The following is a 15,347-nucleotide window of genomic DNA, read 5'->3' on the forward strand; positions in this document are numbered from 1 at the left end:
TTATGTATCTACCATGCAGCCATCATTACAATGTATATTGATGTTTTCGCAATACACCTACTACATTTTTATACTGTATTTTCACTGACGGAAAACAGCTGTATTTTAGAAGTTCTGCACGTGGCGCTATTCGAATAGGCTGCTCCCAAGGCGAATTGTTGTTTGAAAGAAGGAATATTTGTAACAGCTTTGAAATCTTGTAGCTAAAATATTAATGTGTTAAGCAATATTGTAGGGAGTATACATTGTCTGTGTCTTAAAATATAACCTCTTAAAGAAAGAAAAATTGACCTTAACCCTCGCCAAAATACAGCTTATATTATAAGACACTCACCATTTAATCTCTATATATATGTGGCAACGCAACAAACATATAATAACATACTGTACATGTACATCAGTAATTTGATAATAGTGCTATGGTTGGGGCGCTCTCGAGTCAACTCCCCACACAATATTCAATCAAAACCATAACATGATGAAAAATAATTCGTAATAAATGTGCCAGGAGAGATCATCCGAAGTTTTCATAATTAAAAGAAGAATGTTTTTAAATGGTGGGCCGGGTGGAGATATAACATTGTAATTGTCCTGGTTGGTTCAGTGTCCTTCAGCTCTCCACCTTGGCTTCCTATATTGTACCTCTTTTGATAGATATGTGAAGCGAAAGAATGATCTATATCTGACAAAGGAAAGATGGATCTTTTCTCTACTTTTTAAACTTTTTTCAAACATACTACATATAAAATTTGAGACAGATCGCTTCAGTACCTTTTGAGAAATAGCGGTAACAAACTTCAACTATCAAAATCCAAGATGACTCCTTGGCGGCCATCTTGTTGATCAATCGGTCCCAAATCACAATATGCACAAGTAGGCCCCTAGGGGAACCTACATATGAAATTTGAGAAAGATCCATTCAATACTTTCTGAGAAATAGCGATAACAAACTTTGAATATAAAATTCCAAGATGGCTGCCTGGCAGCAATTTTGTTGACTGATCGGTCCCAAATCACAATATGCACAACTAGAGCCCTAGGGGAACCTACATATGAATTTTGAGACAGATCCCTTCAGTACTTTCTGAGAAATAGCGATAACAAACTTTGAATAACAAAATCCAAGATGGCTGCCTGGCGGCCATCTTGTTAACCGATCGGTCCCAAAATTCAATATGCACAACTAGGTCCCTAGGGGAACCTTGATATGAAATTTGAGACAGATCCCTTCAGTACTATCTGAGAAATAGCCATAACAAACTTTAACTATCGAAATCCAAGATGGCGGCCTGGCGGCCATCTTGTTCACCGATTGGTCCAAAAATGCAATATTAACCTACATATGAAATTTGAGAAAGATCCCTTCAGCACTTTTTGAGAAATGGGGATATCAAACCTTAACTATCAAAATCCAAGATGGCCGCCTGGCGGCCATCTTGTTTTTCCTATCAGACTCAAAATCTGTATGGCACAAATAGGGACCAAGGGTAACCTCCATGTGAAGTTTGAACAAAATCCCTTCAGTAGTTCTCAAGAAATATCGATAACAAACTTCAACTGCCAAAATCAAAGATGGCTGCCTTGCGGCCATCTTGTTTTTCCGATCAGCCGCAAAATCTGTATGGCACAAATAGGGACCAAGGGTAACCTCCATGTGAAGTTTGAACAAAATTCCTTCAGTAGTTCTCAAGAAATATCGATAACAAACTTCAACTGCCAAAATCAAAGATGGCTGCCTGGCGGCCATCTTGTTTTTCCGATCAGCCGCAAAATCTGTATGGCACAACTAGGGACCAAGGGTACCCTCCATGTGAAGTTTGAACAAAATCCCTTCAGTAGTTCTCAAGAAATATCGATAACAAACTTCAACTGCCAAAATCAAAGATGGCTGCCTGGCGGCCATCTTGTTTTTCCGATCAGCCGCAAAATCTGTATGGCACAACTAGGGACCAAGGGTACCCTCCATGTGAAGTTTGAACAAAATCCCTTCAGTAGTTCTCAAGAAATATCGATAACAAACTTCAACTGCCAAAATCAAAGATGGCTGCCTGGCGGCCATCTTGTTTTTCCGATCAGCCTCAAAATCTGCATTGCACAAATAGGGACCAAGGGTAACGTCCATGTGAAGTTTGAACAAAATCCCTTCAGTAGTTCTCAAGAAATATCGATAACAAACTTCAACTGCCAAAATCAAAGATGGCTGCCTGACGGCCATCTTGTTTTTCCGATCAGCCTCAAAATCTGTATGGCACAACTAGGGACCAAGGGTAACCTCCATGTGAAGTTTGAACAAAATCCCTTCAGTAGTTCTCAAGAAATATCGATAACAAACTTCAACTGCCAAAATCAAAGATGGCTTCCTGGCTGCAGGGACCCTCCATGTGAAGTTTGAACAAAATCCCTGCAGCAGTTTTTAAGAAATAGTGATAACAAGCATTGTTTACGGACGGACGACGGACGACGGACGACGGACCACGGACGCAGGGCGATTTGAATAGCCCACCATCTGATGATGGTGGGCTAAAAAAAATCCCAAACGCGTTCTTGATAGTTTTATCATGTAAAATAATACCAAGTAACAGCTTTTATATAATGCAATGTCAAATAATTAACAATTAATGAACAATGAATATACTTTACTGAGGTTCGATTAAACACGCAAGTTTTGACAATTGGTCTCTTTAGAAAAAGACAAAGTTAGATAATGTGTGCAATTTATCGCTTTTGTTTAGGTACAAATCAAATTGTATTAAGAAATCATAATATTACATAACATTAAGTGTCCTCACACATGTGTGCGTTTAACTAAATCCTACACTGTTACGACCTATCCATACCATTACAATGACGAGTTCGGTAAATGTAACGGGGAGGACCGTAACGGGAGTGGACATAGTTAATAAATCGATGTCTCTATCACGCTTAAAACATTACTCTGTAACATTGCAGATCTAAACATTCCATCAACTTGATCAATCTGAACATTCAGAAAATATTTTTATTTCGAAAGAAAAACAAACAAACTATGAACGGTAACACATCATGCATTGCAAACACTGAAAGTTTACCATATTTGTGCTTTATTTCTTCAAATCCAATATGAAAATGTTCTACATTGGCAAAAAAGCTTGAAAGGTGCTACATAAAAAATTAGGTGGTTGGAATGAAAATATCATGATTTTAGCAATTAAATGGTAATGGACAATTGATCTCTGAATACAATTTTCATGAAAAATGGCAAAAAAAAGATTAGTCATCTAGATGAGATAGTTTACTTAAAAATACTTAATAATAAATTTGTTCTTCACAATTCCAAGTATTTTAAGGAATGTCTCAATAAACATTTGATAATTTCATGTTAGAAACAAAATAATTCGATAAAATTTCCATTAATAAGCATGATGTAACCATTGAAGCCATTCGAAATACTCTACTACTTTCATTGATTATGTAATTTACTTAATTAAAGATAAAAACATCGGGGACGTAAAATGCCTGCTATTGAGATATTGACCAATGTGTGCTTGCGTCATAGTAGAGTATATTAGTGTCGGTCCCTAGTGCTTTGTTTATAATTGCGTGTATGGAATTTTCTCCAATAAAATTTGTTTACAATAAGTCGTAAAAATAGAAGTAGCAATGGTGTCCACCACTTGCATCTAATGATAAACAGCACTCAAAGTGCCTGGTTTTATTTAAATTGTACCAGTTTATGTATTCAATTCGATGTCCCCATGAATACCCGCTATAGATACCACTGACTGATATGACACGATTGTTTTAATTACAACAATACGCAGGCCGCTTCGTTTATATTTTATCTTGATCAAAAGCATGGAATCAGTAATATATACACAATAGTAGCATAAAAAGAGGCCAAACCGCCTTATCAGTCACCGGAGTGCGGATACAGAATGAAACAAAGACATATAAAAACTATATATTGTTCTATCAAGCTCTTGAAATCAGCCAGTAATTTCATAAATTTGACCTTTTAATCTCTGAAGAGTATTTGATTCAATTACATCTGTAAATTCAAATGAATTTTGAAATTTTAGCCGTTTTGTTAAATTTCGACCCCTAACTCTCTGGCCCTTGGAGTCTAGCTGGGACCTTATTTATATCATGTTAAAATGCTACAATAATGTATCTACCACTAATAATAATATCCAACTGTCACATATTTCCTATGAAAATTGAGCAAATAATGTTCATAAATAGTGTGATTTCCCTATATAAACTTTTTACCTCCTCCCCGGGGGAATTCTGAGACTCCTGGGCCATGTAACTCACACAATTTTCGTAACATTTTTCATATGACCCCTCTCCCTTGCGGATTAGGGATATATAATTCACAAGTTTAATTGGTCTTATAACACTTAAATTTCATTGAATTTGCTTCAGCAGTTTTGGAGAAAAAGTCGGAAATGTAAATTGTTACAAACACACGATGTACGAAGGACAACTACGAACAGACAGCGATTAGAATATGTCTCCTTAGTCTTTTTATGTGACCTCAAAAGAAAAATAGATGCTGGCGCTTAAGATCAGCTTTATGGTGATGATGTCGTTGCTGTATTTTTGTCTTGCGTGCCTAGACAGTGTCATGCCTATTGCCGAGGTTATTCTAACGTATCACTACAAACCTGTTTTTATTAGCTCCTGTTGATGGTGTATGAGTCTGCATTGATATGCCAAAATTATACAATATTCCTCTAAGGTAACACATACACGAAAATATAACAAAAAACGATATTTTCAAATTCAATCCAACACACTGACAGCTTCAGTTTGCGGCCACCATTGCTTTACCCACTGTAAAAAATCCCGTCAGCGTGATGCGATGCTTTGAAGTCATCTCATTATATAATCAAGCGGTTCAAACGCTTTAATGATCCGATGAATATACTAATCTTCATCCGGCAGAAGTTTATGATCAGTGGTATTTGCTCTTTATTTGCAAGCGCTCAAGTGATAGACCACTTTCAATGTAATCAGCTAACCAAAAACGGAATATCTGTTACGGAAATAAAATGTGGCAAGGACAGAGTGTGAATATATGAATAAAAAATAAACAGAAAATTCGGTCGGCTCCGTTATATCCATAAATTGAACTTTCTAACATTGGTTTACAGAAACATCTGGCTGCGCCCTTTAAGGCCTTGCCTTCAGTCATATTATTGTTTAATGTAAACCAAACAAACACATGTCTGTATTATAAGGGCGCAGCAGCCCTTCCTGCCCGATGCACTTCATACTTGAAAATATAAAAATCCTATCAGCGTGAATGCGATGCTTTTAAGTCAGCTCATTATATAATCAAGCGATTCAAACGCTTTAAAGGTCCGGCGAACGTAATCTTCATCCGGCAGAAGCTCTGTGGTTGTTGCTCTTTATTTGCAAACGTTCAAGTGATAGACTACCTTCTAATATAATCACCTGACCAAAAACGTCATATTTGTTACGAAAATAAAAAAATATTCCTTCTCTTATGTAGGTATCCTTCTCAAATGGGTATTTTAGGACAAAGATAGAGTGTGAATACACTATATGAATAAAATATAAACAGGAAATATATTTTAATTCGGCTCCGTTATTTCCATAAATTGAACTGTAATAACATTGCATAATTACTGCTTACTGAAACATCTGGCTGCGCCTTTTTTAAGGCATTGCCTTCAGTCATATTACGACTAAATGTTACAAGGCTTCAGTCAAAGCGAACCTGTAATAATGTCAAGTCCTATAGCCAGAATCACGTAAGGAGGCCTGTAGTGTGTAACGTGTGTGAAGTACGATATGCATGTTTTGGGAGACAGCGGTATGTTCTAGCTGTGCTAGCTTATGATAATAGATTGTAATCAAGTTTGTTTATCCAATGTGTGTGATTTTGATAACCTGTGTTCCGTCTGTGAACTCATGTAAAATGTTTACGGATAGTTTGTGTAGAATATCGATCATTATAATATCCAATTTTATAAAAGGTAAAGGAATTCAATTAGTAATACCCCATTAACATCTTGTTTGTAACAATGTACTATGAACAATGGTTTAATGGAGGCCTTATGGCCCGAGTCTATAGAAAATCTGGTCGGTTTATATAAAATCTTATACCGGGTCTATGAAAAACTGGCTTTGGCCATAGAATTGTCTTTCTCTGTAGACCGATTGTCTATGGAAAATTCACAGTTACTTTCAGACACTACACTAATGTGTTAGGACGAAGAAACAAGCGGCACACAAGCGAAGACACTGCTGTGTCAGTCCAAGCCTGGATTCACATTGATTACGACTTCAGTATCCACCAGAGGATACTGACAAGCGGCCATCAGTTGGTTCGGATTATAGGATACTATGTATCCAACTATAGCAATGAAGAAGAACTCCTTTAATAATGTGAACTTAGGAAATTTAGTGCACATTATTTTTCTTCTGGTCTGTGTTTCTGAAACAAACGGTAAGTACCAATATCTTTGTTATAAAACCAATTGTCGCTCGAACGTTTGTCCTATTCATAGGTAATTATCATTGATTCACCAGCAATGCTTCTTTTCCAATACCTTATGATTATATCATATCTAACTATTTGCCGTATATTCTATATGTTTATTTCACTTGATTCTCTAAGTTGTTCACATCTACTATGGCCGATAAGTATATACGCAACTACTGACTGACGATCAAACAAATTTTGATAGTCGAAGTTAGTTTTATCGCTATTTCACAAAAATTTATATGACATGCCAAACAAACATAATAGATGAGATTTCTGTCTCGTGAACACTTATCTGTGACTACAAACCAGTAATTTTCAAAGCATTACACTCTCGCACTTTTGAACGCTAAATGTAGGAAATATGATATTTTTGCTAGAAACACGGGATAAAGGTTCTGCCTGTGAACTTCCAAAATTGGCCTTTATATCTGTAGAAATGTACAACGATAATTTCTGTATTTGGAGTCCTAAGATTTTAGATATCTTTAACTATAATGTGTGAAGCTAGAAAGGATTTTCATACATGTTGTGCATATTTCAAATGCTCTTGTTTCCTATGGCGACTTTCAGATCGATATGATTGTTTTTATGAATGTTCATGACCTTATATCGATCTCTTATATCATCTTATTAAACTTCAGTAAAAATGGAATGCCAGTACTGGTGACTGATCTCCGCATTAAGTTTTAACCTTCGAAATTTACAATCAAAAGCCATCCATGGGAAATAGATTAAAAAATCAATTCTACACTTTGTATATAGACAATCCTAAATGGATTCCTTTTAATAATCTTTGACGCTTAAAACTATTTTTACAAGATTTGCGTGCTCAAGGACAACATAAATCCTTGGTTTGCATTTCTTATTCAACAACCCAACGAGAGACTCTCTCAGGTCATAGCCCTCCTTGTGTAGAATGCAGGTCGCTTGCCCTCTCTCAGTACAAAGCCCTCCTTGTGTAGAATGTAGGACGTTTGATCTCTCTCAATACATAGCCCTCCTTGTGTAGAATGCGGAACGTTTGATCTCTTTCAGTACATAGCCCTCCTTGTGCAGAATGCGGGACGTTTGATCTCTTTCAGTACAAAGCCCTCCTTGTGTAGAATGCAGGACGTTTGATCTCTCTCAGTACAAAGCCCTCCTTGTGTAGAATGCAGGACGTTTGATCTCTTTCAGTACATAGCCCTCCTTGTGTAGAATGCGGAACGTTTGATCTCTTTCAGTACATAGCCCTCCTTGTGTAGAATGCGGAACGTTTGATCTCTTTCAGTACAAAGCCCTCCTTGTGTAGAATGCAGGACGTTTGATCTCTCTCAGTACATAGCCCTCCTTGTGTAGAATGCGGGACGTTTGATCTCTCTCAGTACATAGCCCTCCTTGTGTAGAATGCGGGACGTTTGATCTCTCTCAGTACATAGCCCTCCTTGTGTAGAATGCGGGACGTTTGATCTCTCTCAGTACATAGCCCTCCTTGTGTAGAATGCAGGACGTTTCATCTCTCTCAGTACATAGCCCTCTTTGTGTAGAATGCAGGACGTTTGATCTCTCTCAGTACATAGCCCTCCTTGTGTAGAATGCAGGACGTTTGATCTCTCTCAGTACATAACCCTCCTTGTGTAGAATGCGGGACGTTTGATCTCTCTCAATACATAGCCCTCCTTGTGCAGAATGCGGTACGTTTCATCTCTCTCAATATATAGCTCTCCTTGTGTAGAATGCGGTACGTTTGACCTCTCTCAATACATAGCCCTCCTTGTGTAGAATGCGGGACGTTGGATCTCTTAATACATAGCCATCCTTGTGTCGAATGCGGGGCGTTTGATCTCTCTCAGTACATAGCCCTCCTTGTGTAGAATGCAGGACGTTTGATCACTCTCAGTACATAGCCCTCCTTGTGTAGAATGCGGGGCGTTTGATCTCTCTCAGTACATAGCCCTCCTTGTGTAGAATGCAGGACGTTTGATCTCTCTCAGTCATAGCCCTCCTTGTGTAGAATGCGGTACGTTTGATCTCTCTCAGTACAAAGCCCTCCTTGTGTAGAATGCAGGACGTTTGATCTCTCTCAGTACAAAGCCCTCCATGTGTAGAATGCGGTACGTTTGATCTCTCTCAGTACAAAGCCCTCCATGTGTAGAATGCGGTACGTTTGATCTCTCTCAGTACATAGCCCTCCTTGTGTAGAATGCGTGGCGTTTGATCTCTCTCAGTACATAGCCCTCCTTGTGTAGAATGCAGGACGTTTGATCTCTCTCAGTACATAGCCCTCCTTGTGTAGAATGCGTGGCGTTTGATCTCTCTCAGTACATAGCCCTCCTTGTGTAGAATGCAGGACGTTTGATCTCTCTCAGACTGTAGTCCACCTTGTAGTGATCACTGTCCAGTAACTAGAGCTAAATATTAAATCGCTTAAAAAGCATACATTTAAAAAAATCTTTTTATTTTCTAATAATACAGACTATGATGGTTTTAGGAATTTTCTTAAGTATATTGATTGGAATGACCGCTTACAAGTTGTTTGCAATAACATGAATGATATTATCAATTATTCATCAAGCTATTGATCAATATGTTCCTCAAAAGCTATAAGACTAAATGATAAAATCTGGATGACGAATAAAAATACAACATTATTTAGCTAAATTAACTCATGGGAAAGGTTTAGAACCATTCGGAACCAAATGATTTCTTCTGTCCGAGAGGCAAACGAAAATAACCTTTCTGAACTTCAATTAAACTTAGATGGTGTCTTATATTCAAATCAGTTATAAATCTAATAACCTAAAAAAGGAGCATATGACCAATAAAAATTGGTACAAAGTAGAGACTTACATTCTATTGACAAAGATGGATTTTTAACGACATTTAATTCTAAATCTGTCTCCAATATTAATGCTGACGATTAATTCATGGCTGTTTCTAACCAGAGCATATCTTCTCTTTTATCAATAAAACACCGTACAAGACATTATAGACCAGATCCTTCTCCTCAACGCCAGTACAAAAGCTGACTTGGATATCATTCGACCTATCTATTAAAAGTGTTTTAAATTAGCTAAACACATCACTGCATATACTATTTGAATAAGTCTATTTGTACCTAAGCATTGATGTCACTAGCTTTTTTACAAACTGTGTGAATCCAGGCAGCGGATAGTCACAAACGTCTGCAAACACTTTTGTTTTCATTTCAAACAATTTTATTGAATAAATCAATAGGACTGGGCAACAGACTAGGCCTATATAAGCCCTCGCCTAGCCAGAGATTATACAAACTAAATTATATAAACGTATTCAGTTGATATTTAACAACATATTATTAATTAAATCAATATTAATGATACGCCATGGATTATACTCGTATATATATATATATATATAAGTTCAAGAATGAATTTAATTTGTTTTTCTAAATAATTGTATAAGGGAGATAATTCATTACTAAACATAATAATAGTGTAGTAGTAAAATAGTTAATCCAGTGATTCTGCCTATGTCTCAAACTACATTTTTTTCATAACCCGATTAGATTTAAAACAATAATGACATCAACGCTTATAATTAATTTCATAATCTATTTAACGTATCATTCTCGTGATTTTTCAAGTGATTTTTTTTTCGGAATCAGTAAGCGTGATCAAGGTCTCTATTATAACTTCACGTTAACGTCAGGGTTTCGCGCCATTCTTTGATTTTTCCCCATTATGGTATGCAAAAAAGAAAGCCAGATTTGGTATGAAAACAAAGAAAAAATAATGGTAACATTTTGTAAACTTAGGAAGTGTTACAATGGTAAGTTAATTGTTATTCTCTGTGCAATATTTAATTTTCCGTAATTAATTGATGGATTAAGCTATATCAATACTACAGGTGGTTAACTCCGATGGAAAATAATGGGTTTTTTTAGATGATATCCATGTTTTATCGACAACAGTGACACACATCAGTGAACATCGGTGAACCATGCAGGAATATATATTTTTCTTGTCTGTGCCGAGTTACATGAACGAAAATCAATGTTATAGTATGCACATGTATATGTGTGGTACCATGTTTTTATTTTATTTTTGCCTCGATTCATGTAAAAACCGCAGATCCCGTTCCAATATTACTTTATAGCTAATATTAAATTTGAATGTCATGAGATTTTTTTTACGCTGCCCTTAACACAATAAAATTGGGGGTCACGTGTTTCTTTTACACGTAATTGACTCGAGCTTGTAATCTACATACTATAAAATTATCTAAGTACATTTTGTATATTCATGAAGAGTTCATCATGAAAAAACACTTATTTTGTATTGAATTGACACATGGTATGTATCTTTGTAAAAGAGTTTTTTTCTGAAAATGGTTCCATGCTCATTTTTATTATCGAAATGCAGAGGCTATAACAGCTGTTTTAATCCACCTATTTACATCTAACGAGATAAGTAAGATTTTTCAAATGATGTGAACATTATATGAATATTCTCATTGTATTTTAAATAGGGTAAGATTTTATCGGTGATAAGGAGGGATGAACATAATAGGCCTTTTTCTGATTAATTCTTGAAAACTTCACAATTGGGGAATAATAAAAAAACTAGTTAATTTCAATCCATATATATCTCTGACAAATTGCGAATCGGACGTATGAACAAAACTAGACGGTTCCAAATGGTATTTGAAGCCATCCGCTCGCGGAGAATCGGCCTATTCCAGTTTTGTTTATTCCTTTCGAGAGACAACACTACAATAACACAATCCGGACTCTCCGTGTCCTGTTATTTCTGATTGGTTGTTTAAGGTCTTATAAATATAAATACGACCTTCCTCTGGATATGTGTATTCTAAACCAAAAAAAAAGTCTGAAATATTCTCGTTAAGTTGGTTATTTTGGATCGATGATTTATTTTCTATTAAAGACACATCAAACACGGAATCAGTCACAAGTATAAATTGGCTTTTTATCATCTTCATGGTGTGAAATGGAGCGGTAGTTACCTGTGTTATATTTGATGTCTACGGAATACGGTACACTATGACCTGTTCGTAGTGCAGTGTTTCATAGTTTCACTATTAATGTCTTCTCTAAATTTCAAGTTTTGAGAGATAACATAACAAATGCGGTATAATTGATCAACAGCAATTAAATAAATATTGGAGAAAAAAACATTTTGAACTTGAACAGTAAACACTGGTTATAAAATAGCCTGATGTCCAAACTCAATATGCCAGGTAGATTATCTAACTATTATAGTAAGTAAAGATATGAGCAAAGCCGCCACCCCGTTCTTTGTTTTTATAGACACAGGACAATGTTAAACACCAATGATTTATAACTGTCATCTTTTTCATTGTTGTACACATATTAACCATATTATTACAGCTAGCTGTACGTTCGACCCCCCGACAACTGACCAAAGAGGCTCCTGCTCTACCGACGTCGGTTTGATGACCGTGGTATCCCTCTCGGGCTGTAACAATGCCTGTCTGAACAACAACATGTGCCTCGCTTCCTCTCACAACTCATATACAAATCGATGTTTTCAACACACTTGTGTCGGAATAATGTCATCAAGTAACTACGTGTACTACCTTAAACAGTGTACTGGTGAGTACTGACATATATCAATGAAAGTTAAAACACATCCGTGCTGAGAAACAATATACAGCACACAAATCAAAGGGTTTACAAATGATCGCATTATAGGGCACCTTGTTACAAGTAATGGAATAGGTAGGTATGAAAACAGTCTTGTCCAACAGGTTTTTTTTTTTTTTTTATTTCGGTCACACTGGCTAAAATTCCTTAAAATCAGAGCTAATGATAAAGTTGCTGTATGTCGACTTACTTAAATCACTAAGTAGTCACCTTATCTAAGTAGATAATGAATCATACTGTTGACACATTTACCTCACGACTACAATCTGTAATAGTCCCCGAGTTATCGACACCAATTCAAAAGTCCTTTAAATAATTACTATTTTTTATCTATTTTTCATTATGTAATAATTGAAGTCCCGACAACAACAACTACATCACTGGCAACAACAACCACAACGACACCGGTAATAGCAACAACTACAACACCGGCAACAACAACAACTACAACACCGGCAACAACAACAACTACTACACCGGCAACAACAACTACTACACCGGCAACAACAACAACTACCACACCGGCAACAACAACAACTACAACACCGGAAACAACAACTACAACACCGGCAACAACAACAACTACACCGGCAACAACAACAACTACTACACCGGCAACAACAACAGCTACAACACCGGCAACAACAACAACTACAACACCGGCAACAACAACAACTACAACACCGGCAACAACAACAACTACTACACCGGCAACAACAACAACTACTACACCGGCAACAACAACAACTACAACACCGGAAACAACAACTACAACACCGGCAACAACAACAACTACAACACCGGCAACAACAACAACTACAACACCGGCAACAACAACAACTACAACATCGGCAACAACAACAGCTACAACACCGGCAACAACAACAACTACAACACCGGAAACAACAAATACAACACCGGCAACAACAACGACTACAACACCGGAAACAACAACAACTACAACATCGGCAACAACAACAACGACCACGATACCGGAAACAACAACCACAACACCAGAAACAACCACCACGATACCAGAAACAACAACAAAGGAAATTTCAACACCTACGCCATCACGTGGTAAGTAAACTCCAGTTTATGGATCAACTGATCTTTGATTACAATTACTGATGTCGAAAGTAAAAAATCAAGTCAAATTCTATACAATAGTATTTCATGTCTATTTTAAACAATCCTAACTTTCTGTGTGTCGGTATATACGTTCTGTTCTAAAACCGTCTGTAAACAAGTTAAAGACCGCGATTGGTTGACTATTTTTAGGATATTGATATAGTGTAATTGTTACAGTGAATTTTTCTGATCATGTACGTACGTTTTACCTGGATATATCGTGGTTTTCTGTGATTACGTATATCATACATACTTTTATACATTGCTAAATCGTGATATTTTTTCCTGTGTAGAAATCTCCGCGATGTGGACAGCGCATATGATGGATTACGTCATCGATACCGATATTGTCTATTTCCGGTCGGACCTTTCCATTTCGGCTTGCTTGTCGGTGTGTACTTACAACAGCTCCTGTGTAACAGTATTCTATGATTCCTTATCAAGGTCATGTCAAGGTCATCTGTATACATATAACTCTGTTTCTCCGGGCTTAAGGTTTAAGTCCGGTTCAGTTTACTACATCAGAAATTACTAAAGACGTTCACAAGAAATGTTAAGCACCCAGGCATGAAATTTGATGAGATGGTCGTGTGTCTGAAAGGATAAATGTCTGAACACAATTAAAATTTCGTTTTACCTGTATTTTAATATGCATGGAGTGGTCTATTTAATACTCTAAAACATTTCAATGGGAAGCCGCAATGGTAGTTACCGGGTTGTCGTATATATATGTAAGTTGACAGTCGTTGTACTTAGTAACCAGGTGGGAAATGTTAAAACTACAATGTAAGAAGATAACTTACTTTATTATACAAAATACATAAAGAATGACGCCATCGTATCTTAATACACTGTAACCAGACTTAGAAGGTGACCGAGTGGATAAGATGTCCCGACATCATTTTTTGCGAAGGCAGATGTTTTAATTCTCATCAATTCCATAAAACACAAAACTTTTTGGACTTATTGAAAAACCAAAGTTTGCTCATTTTTACTTTATAAACTTTATGTTGGCTGTCGCTAGGTTCTGTATCTTTAAGCGACGTAATTTGTATGTGCGGTGAAGGCATTGTAGATATTTTAACGTCTTTCTTTCAATATACACTAAAGAGCTATACAAAATACTGTTTATCTGTCAAATCTGAACACTTAATTATTTACAAAATATTTTGAAAATCATAATCCCTTTGTGAGTGTATTGGGGTCAGTACTTCTGTGATAATTATTGTATTTTTTACGTATTTAGTCCAAGTTCCATTTTTTATGTAAGACAAGGGAGATTGTATGTTTATTTGTTCCTATTTAACTTATCAAGTATATATTTCTTTACAGCTATGTTCTGACTAATCTTTAATGGCGTGAAAGTGTTTGCATGTTTACAAAGAATTTACATATTATATATTCGTATGTATAAATTGACTCTTGAATAAAAAAAATTGAAAGCAAAAAAGATGTCACGACGTATATTATCAGAAGCCCTCCACCTCTGGGATTCGAGATCAAATCCCATGTAGGGCAGTTGCCAGGCTGGTCGGTGGTTTTCTCCGGATACTCCAGCTTTCCTCCACCAAGAAACCTGGCACATCCTGAAATGACCCTAGTCGTTAATAGGAAGTTAAACTTAAAAATCTTAATTCTTGTAGAAACCCTTATCCTCTAAGAGATAATAATTGTTATATTGTACGGTCTTAGTAGTACTAGATCCTCGTTTTTATACTGACTATCACAATAAATAGGAATCATCTTTCTGAATAAAAAAAAACCCAATAAACCACAGTTAGCACACTCAAAACTGCTAGAACTCCTCAACAACAACATAAACAGACTTATTTTTTTCAATTTTAAAGTGTTAACTTAGTTGATACCATATAACTCTGTATCCTTATTGTTGTCTAGGAATACTAGTTTACGGATTAATGCAGATGAGCATATTTTTTAAAATTGTCCAGACATAAATTAGTCGTGCCAGTTACCGTTTCCTTTTTATTTCATTTTACCATGGTAGACCTTATCATTTTAGTATTATAGGTTCAAAAGTTTGAATATTAGTCAAATTGATTTTTATGTGCGTGGCAC

At 36.3% G+C, this 15,347-nt stretch overlaps 1 protein-coding gene across 1 annotated transcript; it reads left to right on the forward strand.

The window, feature by feature from the left end:
• The first annotated feature begins 11,897 nt into the window (after window positions 1–11,897).
• Window positions 11,898–14,625, forward strand: LOC138335683 (salivary glue protein Sgs-3-like). The gene is made up of 3 exons (XM_069284845.1): window positions 11,898–12,089; window positions 12,498–13,220; window positions 13,565–14,625. The coding sequence occupies exons 1-3, from the start codon at window positions 11,930–11,932 to the stop codon at window positions 13,804–13,806; spliced, it is 1,125 nt and encodes a 374-aa protein (XP_069140946.1). The 5' UTR covers window positions 11,898–11,929; the 3' UTR covers window positions 13,807–14,625.
• Window positions 14,626–15,347: the final 722 nt, after the last annotated feature.

This window comes from Argopecten irradians, chromosome 11 (assembly GCF_041381155.1).
Source record: "Argopecten irradians isolate NY chromosome 11, Ai_NY, whole genome shotgun sequence".
NCBI classification, from domain to species: Eukaryota; Metazoa; Mollusca; class Bivalvia; order Pectinida; family Pectinidae; genus Argopecten; species Argopecten irradians.

Coding starts and splice junctions, on each gene's coding strand:
- LOC138335683 (XM_069284845.1), top strand. CDS start 11,930: ATGACCGTGGTATCCCTCTCGGGCTGTAACAATGCCTGTCTGAACAAC. Junction 12,090..12,497: donor CTACCTTAAACAGTGTACTG/GTGAGTACTGAC, acceptor TAATAATTGAAG/TCCCGACAACAACAACTACA. Junction 13,221..13,564: donor AACACCTACGCCATCACGTG/GTAAGTAAACTC, acceptor TTTCCTGTGTAG/AAATCTCCGCGATGTGGACA.